The following is a 12,336-nucleotide window of genomic DNA, read 5'->3' as shown; positions in this document are numbered from 1 at the left end:
TTTGTGTTCACACTCATTTGCTCTACATACTTTGTCCATCTTAACGGTTACTTACTTTGCTGTTTTTAACACGTCTTAGGAATTTCACTCCTGTCATTTGCTTCTTGTCTCCTCTAGTAGAATTAAGTATTCTGGAACCATACCGCAAATGTATATTACAGCAGGGGATATATTTGGCCCTTGAATATGAGATCTGAGTCAGCTTGGATGATTCTGGACCAGAGACGTGGAGTTCCTGCTTCTCTGATTATCAGAGTCATCCACAGCTTGAAGAATGGACACTTCTGATTAGGGGTGACCTGAAGTTTAATCCTTGCGGAGATAAAAACCACGGGGGTCAAAAGGAATTTCCTTATTATATATAATGAACCCCACCCCCACCCCCGCCCCGGTCTTCACACAAGATACAGCTAGGCATGTTTGGAGACAGGAGCTGAGTGACCTCTGAATCCTTAAGCATAAAAATTGGGAAGAGTGTGTCTACACGCGCTACACCTAAATGGTCTACACCCTAAACGGTGGTTTTCTCGGGTCGCCTTGCATTAATAGAATAATCCCTCTTCTCTCACTTTTTGTTACCAAGGATGGTTCTTTTTTTTTTTTTTTTTGAGAAATTGTGTGGGAAGCCAGCAATACACCCAGTTAAACACAGACAGTCTCTTCCTCAATCCGTCTCTGGAAGAGTGAAGAAAAACACAATGGCCCAACTCAGTTGATTTTAATTTTCATTTTTTATTGAAAGCTTCATCAAAGAAAACAGAAGTTTAAACCTAACATCCACTGATCTACAGAGAGCCCAAGGAATGAGGGAGATGGTAGCTAATTCGATGGCGGTACAGATGAAACAATTAAAAATAAAACCAGAAACACCGTAGAGTTACAGAATTTTCCATGACAGTCAGAGACAGCAGTACAAAATGATCTTAAATAAAAGTCAAACTTGAATGAGGTTTCAGAAGTCCCATGAAGTCAGATACGGCCTGAAACAAGGGTTTTAAAAGAAGCCATGTTCCATTTTTTTTTTAAAGAAACTATTTTATAGCAAGCACACTTTTATGTATTTTTAAGTTAAAATTCCAATTATATTCTTCTTTTAAAATAAGTGGAATATTAATTTCCAGATTGGAGAAAGCTTTTTCAAGTGTCTCTTTGAAATAGTTTTTTACAGTCCTTGAAAAGTATGGAATAACTCCCTTTTTGACAGATGAGGAAATAACATATTTTGGGGAGCAGGAGAAAACATTTTTTTAATAATGTAAGACTGGAGGGTTTAAAATACAAAGCATAACACTAAAGTTATGCTTTGGACGCTGTTTAAATTTGAAATAGTTGTTTTAAAAAATTCCACTGGAGTGTCAGGTCATTCAGCCTTAATGCAGTGACGCAAAGTCAGAAGTGACCAAGCAAAGCAGTTTGGGGGCGAGGGGTGCCGATTTAACCAAGAGCTGTTAGGATATTCTCATAACTCAATTTTGAATTGACCTGTTCTACTGGTTCAAATTTCCATAGTGAACAAAATCAAAACAGCTTTCTTTTGAGGGAAGCCAAATCCTTTCCTACATTTTTTTTTCTTTCCTTTTATTTATGCAAGAATACAGCCAACTCTCAATTGTTTGTGGCAGATGGGAAAGGGACATTATGGATATTAAAACCCCACGGTAAGGAATGCTCTGACATTAATTTTACCAGTGATTTCAGACTGCTTCAATAAATCAGTCCTTAACAGGAAACAAAACAGACAGATTTGAATTTTATTTCCGAATGTTTCTTTTTCCATCCTCCGGGTGAGATGCTAATAAAAGGAAGTAGAGCCCAGGTCCTAATAGCTGAAAAGAGAAGACAAAACAAGTCCACACAGGAGGTGATTGGCCCTTCAAAACTGGGGGCGACGGGCGTTCCTGCATGACTCGGTCAGCAGAGCGGTCACTGACTATAGGGGATGAAGTGGAAGAGAACTGTGACCCAGTGGCCCCGTGATTCTTCCTGTGGCCCCCAAGCTTGATCTGACCCCTGTCTCAGCATTAGAGCTTCTGAATGGAAGAAACCTTCCTGAAAGCATTATTTTCCCTCCCAGAAATACAAAGAAAGAAATATTGAGACGCCATCCAACTTTTTTTTTCCCCATGTGACAGTGAGCATATGTATTGGGGTATAAAACCAAAGGTAAAAGAGATCACCAGTCGGGGCGAGCTCCCCTGCCTTCCATCATAAAAGATCGTTCGGGCCACTCAGGGATCTCTGTATTTCACTTTTATACTTTCCTGAACTCAACGTCCTCCATGAAGGACAGCCACGACCAAGAGCACTTGGGTTAAGGGACCAATTTCATAGTTAAGGTTATTTGGGAAGAAGTGTTAAATTTGAGTTAGACTCAGCTGTCTTCTGAGGCCACAGTAGACGTCATTTGCAAAATCAATCGCTTTATGAATGAAACCCCACGATTACGCTGCCACTGGGAGGGTTCTGTGTACAGAATCCATGAGCCTGTTTAATTTCCATCGGTCCCTCAGGCTGGAGTGGGGGGCTGTCAGTGGCTGCGAGCTCAGAATTTGGAAGCACGTCGGTCACAATAACATGAGAAGCAAAATCTCATCTTTACTCCGTACTGCAGACAAGACAGTACAGATCAAGGCTCCATGACGTGTTTAAACTTCATTACGAGATGTGATTCCTCAGATGTGCTGAATGCTGCTGTATACATACATAAAGATTCTCCTTTCATTTGACTTTAGATCATATAAAAATCTTTATCACTGAAGCCCACTGAAGAATTTCTCTCTGCTTAGCAGCTCATCTTGCAGTGGTTCATGCACTCACATTAAGAATGGGACTGAATTGTCAAGTGTACTTTCAGTCTCCTCCTAAGATTATAATCTCTGTCTGGACAGTCCGTGGAATCTTCCTTAAACACAGAGAAGACAGCAAAGGTCCTGTTTAAATCAAATCTCTCCTTTCATTAATGGGAATTTTAGGCCACTGGGAAAGATTCACAGGTATATATAATACACACACCAATTATTCCAATAAATTAAAAAAAAGAAAGAAACAACAAAGTCCTTTTATTTTGTAATTCATGGATTGAAAATGATTGCAAAGCAGATTTGCAAGGGGTTGATGTATTCTGTAGGTACAGTGAGCTGCCTGCTCCATCCAGCCTTCCCCTGCTCTTGGCTTTCCTTCCCTAATATGAACGCTTTTAAGACCACGCTTTTCATTAGGAGGGGTGCCAAGGAGTCTAACACGCTGTCAAACGCAGCAGATCTGTTAAGGTCACAGAATTGATTCAAAGGAAGCCTGGGGACAATGTCTGAATGGTTGAAATCTACCAGGGAAAAAACTGAACTCTGACCAAACTGGAGTCTGGCAGATTTTTTTTTTTCAGACGATCACGTTACTTGCAAAATTCCAGACGAGCCTGCGTTAAAGGACCAAGAGCCGCCAACCCCGCGAGCATCGTCTTTAGTCCACCGAGGGCTGATGACATCTTCAGAAGACGCGGCCATGCCCCGAGGAGGTCCCCGTCACTCTGCAGATTTCCTCCCTGACAACAACACCTTGCTATGAAAAGAATACGCCTCCTCCACGGCGATGTAACTGGAGTCTGGGTGGGACGGCGTTCACCCCGCTTGGATCGTGGCTTTAGTTTGTTTCCTGCCACTTAGGCTAAATCTTGGCAAATTATGGTCAAAAGGGAAAATGGAAACATCTGAATAAAGGCTCGAATACTTAAAAAAAAAAAAAAGATCGTAGTCCTAAATTGGATTCAAATATGCACAGTCTCTACTGTTGATTAACTTAGGGTCGTGCTGTCTGTACGTGCTGAACATGTGTTGGCTTCACCCTTCATGCAATGTTACGCTGCTTACCTGTGAACACTTTTATTTATTCCCCCCCCCAGACTTGACTCCTGAAAACAATTATTAGGTCACATGACATGTGCAAATTTGAACAGGCGCCTCTTTTTTTTTGTTTTAGATTTGAAGTTAGGAATGTTACAGAATGGCATAATATAAAAAAAAAATGAAAGCACGAAACACCACACATGGACACATCAAATGACAAGTGAATTCCTTTTGCCTGAAGTGGCTTAAAAAAAAAAAGAGAGAGATTACTAAGTTTTATAGTTGAAAAAGAAAACGTTGCTGAATGTATAAACGAAGCAGTCGTTTTGAACAGAAACAGGAAGGTACCCAGCACACTCATCAGCCGCACGGCAGCTGCCTCTGAGCCTCACCGCTGATGGTGGAAATGAGACTTTCTTTGTATCACACTGAGGTTTATTTTAAGAGAAGAAAAAGACGGCATGTTGGTTTCATATTCAAATGAATTATGCCCAAGAGAATCCTTATTTATACAGAGTTCAGAGACTGAAAAAGAGAAACAGAAAGCACAGTTGCCGGACACAGCTGCTTCTGCCCCGCTGTAGCTCGGGGGCCCATTTCTCAAAGACAGAATCCAAGTGCCACCCGTAAGACACATGGGAAGGTGACGAATGGAAGAGAAGAAAGTATAAATCTAGGACTCTCTCTAAAGCATGGAAAAGCCATACGGATGAGTGTGACCAGATGGGATTTCTTTGTAGCTACATTTTCTCGGATATAGTTTTGCCTGTAATTTGACCACAAAGATACGGACTCGCTCTCTACGTATGAACTTCCAGTTCACGGGCTTTCCAACAAGAGAACTGAGTCTACTTCAGCACCAGGCCCTTTGGGTGTAGGTCATAAATAATGGAATATTGATCATTTTTTTATGAGTCAAACTCATTACTCATGTTGACTTAATGGGGATATGTTTTACCTTTTAAAATTTTTTTTAATTTTTCTTTTTTTTTTTTTTTTTTAGTTTCTAAAAGCCTACCCTGTTTGCTTTATACAGTGCACTTTATGCATTTCCCTCTTCCTTCTGGACTAAGGTTCCTGTGACTGTCCTTTGTGAAAAGAGTTTCACCTGTTTGATTCTGAAGATACGTTAGAAAAATAATTCTACTGCGTGATTCAGTTAACAAAGTTCCATTGTCCTTAATTTCAGGTTAAAACTGAAAACAGGTTGAACGTGGATTTCATGAATCAAATATGCAGAGATGTTTGCAAAGTCAATTTTCATTTTAGACAAAGCTTTGCATCCTTCTCAATGCAAATGTATCTCCTTTGGCTTTAACAGTTGATCAAATCTAATTATTTTGGTTCTTAGTAATAGAAATCATACAATTTCTTGATTGTCAACTAGCATTAAAAGCTTACCTAAATTCCACTAATAGAATCCTCAGTCTTATTGGTCCTACTTGCCTCAGAGAGTTAGACTGAAATTTAAAAAAAAAAGTCTGTTTTGTCTTTCTTCTGATAACACATGAAAATACAATGAAAGGAGGCAAAAGGCAAAAAAAAAAAAAAAACCCCAAAACAGGAAACCCCTCTCCAGTTGCAGAGTCAAAGTGGCTATTCGTGGTGGGCGACGCGGAGACAAAACCTAGAAGTGCGGGAATTTAGAAGGAAGACTATGGTTACACAGTGAGACCTTTTCCGGCGACCACTCACCACTTAACAGAGAATCACTCAGCTCTTTTGCCCCGTGAACTTCCAGACCAGTTCAGGAAGTAACTTGAGTTCAAAATTCACGTAAAGAAAAATCTCCACCTGTTACACAAGAGTCTTAGCTCGTTGGTGGCCATCAAGACAGATTTCAGTATTCAAGAGAGCCAGGAAGGAGCCAGAAAAGCTCATGGGATTGAAAGCCTTCTGGCTCTGTTGCTTGGTGTCCAGAACTCTTCATGGTGATACTGCTGAAGACAGGAGGAACAGCTTCTATCAACAAATACACATTTAAAATAAAAACAAACAACTTTTTTTTTTTTTTTGCGGTATGTAAAACACCAGTGGAAGGTAGTTTAAACAAACAACAAAGTAAGAACTGGTCCGGCCATGTAGGTCAAATAAAATTTTTTTTAAAAAAAAGGAAAGAAAGACAACCTCTATCTTCTGAACTGCAATAGGTGCCACTTCATCTTTGGTATAAAATAGGCCATCCATAGGCTGCATTTGATCACAACTAGGAAAGACTACAGAAATTGTCAACAATTTCTCTATCTATTGCTTTTTTTGTTTTGTTTTTTTGTGGGTTTTTTTTTTTGCACTTTTTGACCATAAGCTCCTATCTAAAGTGTTTTGTTTTTCAATGCTCTTAAGCTAGGTTTTGCAATGTGACAAGCAAAGCTGACTAAAAACTTTGTAAAGCTCATAAAAAAGACTGCAGATAAAAAGCACTAATGCTTTTGCTAGCGTTCACGCTTTGTAAATTAAAAAAATCTGCATTCTGCCCCCCAAACACGCATTATTTCTAATGCAGTTGTTTTGAAACCAATGTTAATAACTTTACCGTCAAATGGTTTAGCCTTCTAGAATGATTCAACACTTAAGACCAAGTTCATGAAAAGTCCCAGCATTTTCCCGATCTTTGCAGTTGCCACGGTTTCTTTTATCAACAAATTTTCTTCAAATGAAGAAAAACATTTTCTTTTAAACTGTACAGTTTTTTTTTTCACCCTAAAAACTCATAGTCTTAAACTTCTGTACCAGTGAAAGCCGGTACAATGTTTCAATTCTTTCTTGATTTTTTTTTTAACAAGACGTTGACGCTTGCCTCGAGAGCTTTTGACGTCCTTAAAATTAAGGCAATTAAGATTCAAGATAAACTTTACCTAAATATTTCTAAGAAAAAAAAATAAAATAAAAAAAAACAACCCACTAGATTTAAACAAGAAGGGAAAAGGATGTAGTAGCTTAATTACTGAGGAAGACTCTTTGTTTCCATTTCTGCTTGCCTGCCTCTTGACATCGGATTTTCTGTTTAAAAAAAAAAATCTATCTACACCTTCAGTTAAATTCTTAATTCAAATGTTCTTCCAGATAAACGTCAACTTTCCATGTTTTGCTTTGTTGTCATTGTTGTTTTCCTCATCTGGGATTTTTTTTTTCTTTAATTAAAAAAAAAAAGATGGCAAAAATAAACTTTCAGACCCCATAAGGAACCATTTGCACAGCACATAAAAACACTTCGTTTTCATTGGGTAAAGTAGAAAATTAAGAGTAAAAAAAGAAAAAGGATTCCATCGACGCCTGTGCAAAACTGGAAGCCAACTTCTTGTTCAACGAAGTTTCTTCATTCAAGGCAGAGTTTCGGACGGACATTCTTCAGTCTCTTTTATGGTCTGTGAGAACAATAGAACAAGAGCGGTCGTTAGAGCAAAGCAACTTTGACATCACCTTCTCTGCTGGTTTCCAGCGAGCACTCTTGAAAAGCCACCGAGCTCTTTCAATGTAATAGAGTCGCCGAGAAAGTGGTACAAGCCTATGAGACTGCCAGATTCTGTCACTTCCACACAAATACATATTTGAGCTGCAGAGCTGGTTCATGTTAAATACCATGGCGAATCAATCAAGAACATCCTTCAATGCTGAAGTTGTAAATAGAAGAAGCATACCTAGAGAAGCCAGGTGCACTATGTTCATGGAACGTCTTCTTCAATGCCTGGCTTACGTTCTAGCTCCCCCAGAAATTCTTTGAGTAATTCTGTCCTTTTAGAACTTCCATGGGATTCATCACAAACTCAGTCAACAAATCTATGCGCCCCTACCAGGTACCCAGGATACATCTGGATTATAATGGATACAGATGGATTATGTGACCCGTAGTGTATTATAACCAGGATACACATGGTTTATCATATGATAATAATGGATTGCGTGTTACCTCCTGGTGCTCACCAAATACAGTCCCATAAGCTTACGGTCTATGAAAATATGTAAGATGGGGAAGAGAGCCTTGAAGTTTTGTTGACTTTCTCCCTTCTTTTCTTCCTTGCTCATCATCTCAACAAGGATTTAAATTTTTGACAGCAGGGGCTCTATTCTATTTCTGCTTTTTACTCTCCAGGAGTCGGCCAGAATGAGATGCATATAATAGGTGTTTAACTAGATAAAAGCCATTTCTCTGATAAGCCACTTTGCCTGGCCCAGCCCACGTGATGTCTTCTGTTTCCACCCCATCTCTGTTGCAGGGTCGAGCTTCAGAAGGCTTGATCTTTTCTCTTAGCTCTTCCAGCCACAGATTAGACTTTGGCTCAATAATTTCAGGGGTGTGTTTTAAAAAGAAGATTCTTAAAACTATGTGGAGGTCATATTTAGATGAAGGTGTCTTCCTTTGTGCTCTGCAGGTTCTTCTGAGGCTCAGTTGCTTCATTTAGTAACAAAACCTCAGGGTCGCTGGGGAGAGCTGTCCAGTTGTTTCACTGGGCAGGATGCATGGCTGAAGGGGTGCGTGGGGGTGAATTCAAGCCCACAGTCTGTTCCCCAAGCTGTGTGCTCTGGCTCAGGGCGGCATCTGTCCCAAGCAAGTGGGTTTTATTCAAATTCACAAAAGTCCTCAACAGTGTTTCGAACTATATGCCAGTTAGCCTGGGATGACCCAGAGGTGGGGGTTCCTTTCCCTAGTTTGCAAAAAGCCCTCACAGGAGTCAGGTAGGCTCTTAGAAACCTGCTTAACTTATTCTTGGAATCATGTAAAGAAAGCAACTGGTTGATAGATTAAATATTTCCATTTTTAACCAATAGTTTGTCTCTAGAAGTACATATATTTTTCAGTGTTATGCAAGAAAAGTAAGGTTCCTTTTAAGAATAAAAGCAATACACATTTTCAGAAGAACATCAAAAATAAGGGTAATTTTAGTAGTCGTAGTCGTGGGAACCGTGATTACATTTGACTCACTGTATACCTTTGCAAAGTGTAGATTTGCTCCGCTAAAAATCTATCCTGTTATGGGAACAAAATTTTGTGTGTGCGTGTGTGCATGTGCGTGATCACACACCCTGCTCAGGTCTGCCATGTGCCCCGATCTCAAGGCATCTGTATTTATGAGCGAGGCTGGAGAGCCTTTCAAGTTTTATCACCTTACACAAATGTTTCCAAGAGCCTTCTCCCATCACTTGCTTGAGCCTTCGAGTGATCTTGTTGCTCCGTGAAAACAGATGAGAAGTAAGTGGCCGTACTTGACATCTTCATGATGGCTAGCTGAAGTTTGCAGGGGAAGGGAGCTGCTACTTAAATAGAACTGAATTCCCTCCGGTCCACATTCTCTGCCTCAAATTAAAGATGACAGTGCAGCTTTACATAAATGCTTACAGAGTGCACTGACGTTCATCAGAATAGAAGGCTTCGAAATTGTCGAGGCTGTGCTCAGGAGCAATGAGAATGTTTTACGTTGGACAGGGGGACTAGTTTAAAGATCAAATGAGTTGCAGCTTAAAAAGAGCAGTTCGTGCAAATGAGATGATGATGGTGAAAATCATTTGCAGACTGTAAAGTACTGTGCGAAGAGAATGAATTACTGCTCATGAGCTTAAAGGACGCGTAAGGATGGTAACAAGGACATAATGTTTGCTCATCATTAACATACTGGCGATGTATAGGCAGTCACTGTCAGGACGGTTCAGGTAGCCAGGGCAGATCTGAAGAGTAAACAGACCTAGCCACACGGGGGTTGAGACAAGGGCCTTCCAGGGTCAGCGTGAATGTTGGAAGACTAGGACTTTGACCGAATTTAAGATCACAGAGTCATTTTGAATGCTCACATCCTCTCCGCCCCCCAAAAAGCAGAGCAAATAGTTTAGAAAGTAGCAAATCATCGTCTCAGAATTCTAGACTTCTGGGTGAAAAGAAGTTTCAGGGACCACCTAAGGACGCAGTATTCCCTCCCCAGTGTCATTCCTGACAGGTTAGCTTCCCGTGATGCCACCTGAGAAGACGGACGGTGTGGTCCAGAGTGTGGGGGGAACTGCGCACTGTACCCCCACCCCCGGATGACCCACAGTAAACTAAACATGACCCCAGCGCACCAACAAAGGAGATCAACAGGAAAAAAATTGTCTTTGAACAAATGTAATCTTTTAAATTAGTGTCAAAAATCATCATCATGATGACAATGAAGATTTTGTTACAGTCCTTTGGTAATTGTTAATTTTTTTTTTTTTTTTTTTTTTTTTGGTCTTAGCTTTCTAAAGGAGGAGGGCGGTACACACTCTAATCTTTCAGGGAAGTGAGGATCCATCTGGCCTTCTAGGAGCTCCTGGTCGTTAGCAACTGAAGGGCTTGGAAGCGGGCGGCAGTTCAGAAAGCTTGTTATTGATGGTGACGCGGGGTTTCCCAGCACCGCCCCCCCCCCGCCCCTACTGCAGGGAAGGGTGGCAAATCCTCCCGCGGCACTGGAGGCCGTTCCCACTTTTTGGAGAGCGCTGATCTAATCTCTCTTTAAAGGAGTGAGGGAGGCTTGTTGAGTGACAGCCACTAAGGGGCAAAGATGGACTTTGACTTTGGATCTTTGCACATTAGACTGTAACTTTGCTTGACTCATACTTTTCAAATCCTAGTTGTTGTTTTCTTTAACTTTCATTTTTCTTACTCTTTTTTTCTCTTTTTTTTTTCTTTTTAAAGTCTAGTATTTTATCCTTTTTTGCGGGGGAGGTTTTAGGTTTATTATTTATTTATCTTTTCTTTTTTTTTTTTTTTAATGGAGGTACCGGGGATTGAACCCGGGACCTCCTGTCTGCTAAGCATGTGCTCTACCACTGAGCTCTACCCTCCCCTTCTTAAGTCCTAGTCATTTTTAATTTCCTAAATATTGCAGAGAAAAAGCTGAGAATAATTCAGACAGGAATTGGAATTTCCAAACAACTTCCAAAATAGACCGCAAGTATCATATCCACCTTTTGGGATAAGAGTAATCCTCTGGGGTCCTTTTTGCATTAATGTCCTCTTTTAAAAATGGTCGTGGGGAGGGGCACGGGAAAGCATGAATACAAAATGGGAAGACCTGTTTCTTAGCTCCGGAAGTGGAATTTGGAATATTAACATATTTGCTGACCCATGATTCTGCGTATAACCTTCTTGTTCCTCAGCGCGTTCCTAATATTTCTCAAACTTTTGTCCTGCTACCTACTGTTGTGATGTCTGCAATTTACTTTAAAATACCTTCAGTATGGGCATTATGGCATTAAAAGTACGTGTGATGGGTTAAGCTACTTTTCAGAGGCACTCAGCAACCCTCGTCAGAATTTCACGCCCCACAGGGGGTCAGCTGTCATTTAATGAGAAAGGCCAGAGGTTGGTACTGAGCACTTTAAACTATCCGCATCTCAATTCGCATAATGAGCGTTGGAAACCAGCGCCCTGATGAAAAGCAGCGCCCTGCTAATTAGCATAACGTAGCCGGAAGTGAGCTCCCATTGGTGAAATTCGGAGGGTTCAGGATAACGTGCTTTAGCTAAAGTATTAGGGATGCTCTCCGTTCCACACCAAACAGGAAAGATAGAATAAAAATGTTGGGAAGTCTATACCTGTAACTTTAGGGATCTTGCTCGTGGCTTAATCCCAAAGCAAGTAGATTTGTTCTGTCATAAAGTCAATTTCTCTACAAGGATAACATAGTCCTACCTCTAGAAAATTTTGGCCAAATCTAACTTCATTTTTCATGTTAATTGTGTTCCAATTACTGAAAGAAAAGGGAGCTGGGACTTTATCAAAGTGTACAGAGCAAGCTGTATAAATTGATTCGTGCCTGCCTTTTTAATGAATGTTTCTTAATAAACGTCTCCGTGGGTGTTCCTGCATCCTTCAAGCTTTTCCCAGTGATGTTACGGAAGAAAAAGGAGCCAGGTATTTACATGACCCAGTGTCTTCCTTGAATTGTTCTGTAGAATCTCATGTCTTAACCATGACACGGGTCAGCTTCCCGGGGCTGAAACTGATTAAAAACTTGGGTAGAGTCCCATGAATTTCTTCCTTTTAAAAAAAATTTCTGAAGCGATTCTCCTCCACCAATTTATTTGTCTTAGGACATCGCCTTTGTTTTCATTCAAGGCTTCGCTGTTGTTGTTTCGAGTCAAAAGCGCCCAGCATTTTGCAGCATGTCAAAGAGAGGAAGTTGAGAATATAAACAGGACCTGTTAAACATTTTCTCCAGGTTTACAGAAATGTCCGCAAGGCAGTGTGAGTGGTTTTCACAAGTCACCCATGTGGAATGTTCTGCGTTCCAGGGTGCTTTCATCTCTGGCTTGCTGCAGCAAGCAGCACGCCCTGCGGAACATCCTGTAACGCGCGTTCCTGCGTGAGTGCAAAAGAAAATTCCTTCAAACCAGGAAACCCCTTCCTGTAGTTTTTACTACTGTGAGGAGGCAGGATGGAGGGTTTCTTTCCCTGACATTTATTATCTGTGGAAAGCTCAACCGCAAGCATCCATGGCTCAAGGCATATAACCGTGGTGTAACCATGGTTTTAAACACATTC

At 40.7% G+C, this 12,336-nt stretch overlaps 1 protein-coding gene across 8 annotated transcripts in view; it reads right to left on the bottom strand.

Annotated features, from left to right (window-relative positions):
* Nucleotides 1-712: 712 nt before the first annotated feature.
* The window catches only part of RBMS3 (RNA binding motif single stranded interacting protein 3), a 921,458-nt gene continuing 909,834 nt past the window's right edge, over nt 713-12,336 (bottom strand). For all 8 annotated transcript variants that reach the window (XM_031686913.2, XM_072940905.1, XM_072940906.1 and 5 more), the window contains one exon: nt 713-7,207. In XM_031686913.2, coding sequence (XP_031542773.2) covers nt 7,201-7,207 — 7 coding nt within the window. In that variant the 3' untranslated portion in view covers nt 713-7,200. The remainder of the gene's footprint in view (nt 7,208-12,336) is intronic.

The sequence above is a fragment of the Vicugna pacos genome, chromosome 17 (assembly GCF_048564905.1).
Source record: "Vicugna pacos chromosome 17, VicPac4, whole genome shotgun sequence".
Lineage (NCBI taxonomy): Eukaryota > Metazoa > Chordata > Mammalia > Artiodactyla > Camelidae > Vicugna > Vicugna pacos.
This window is presented reverse-complemented; position numbering and strand designations above follow the sequence as displayed.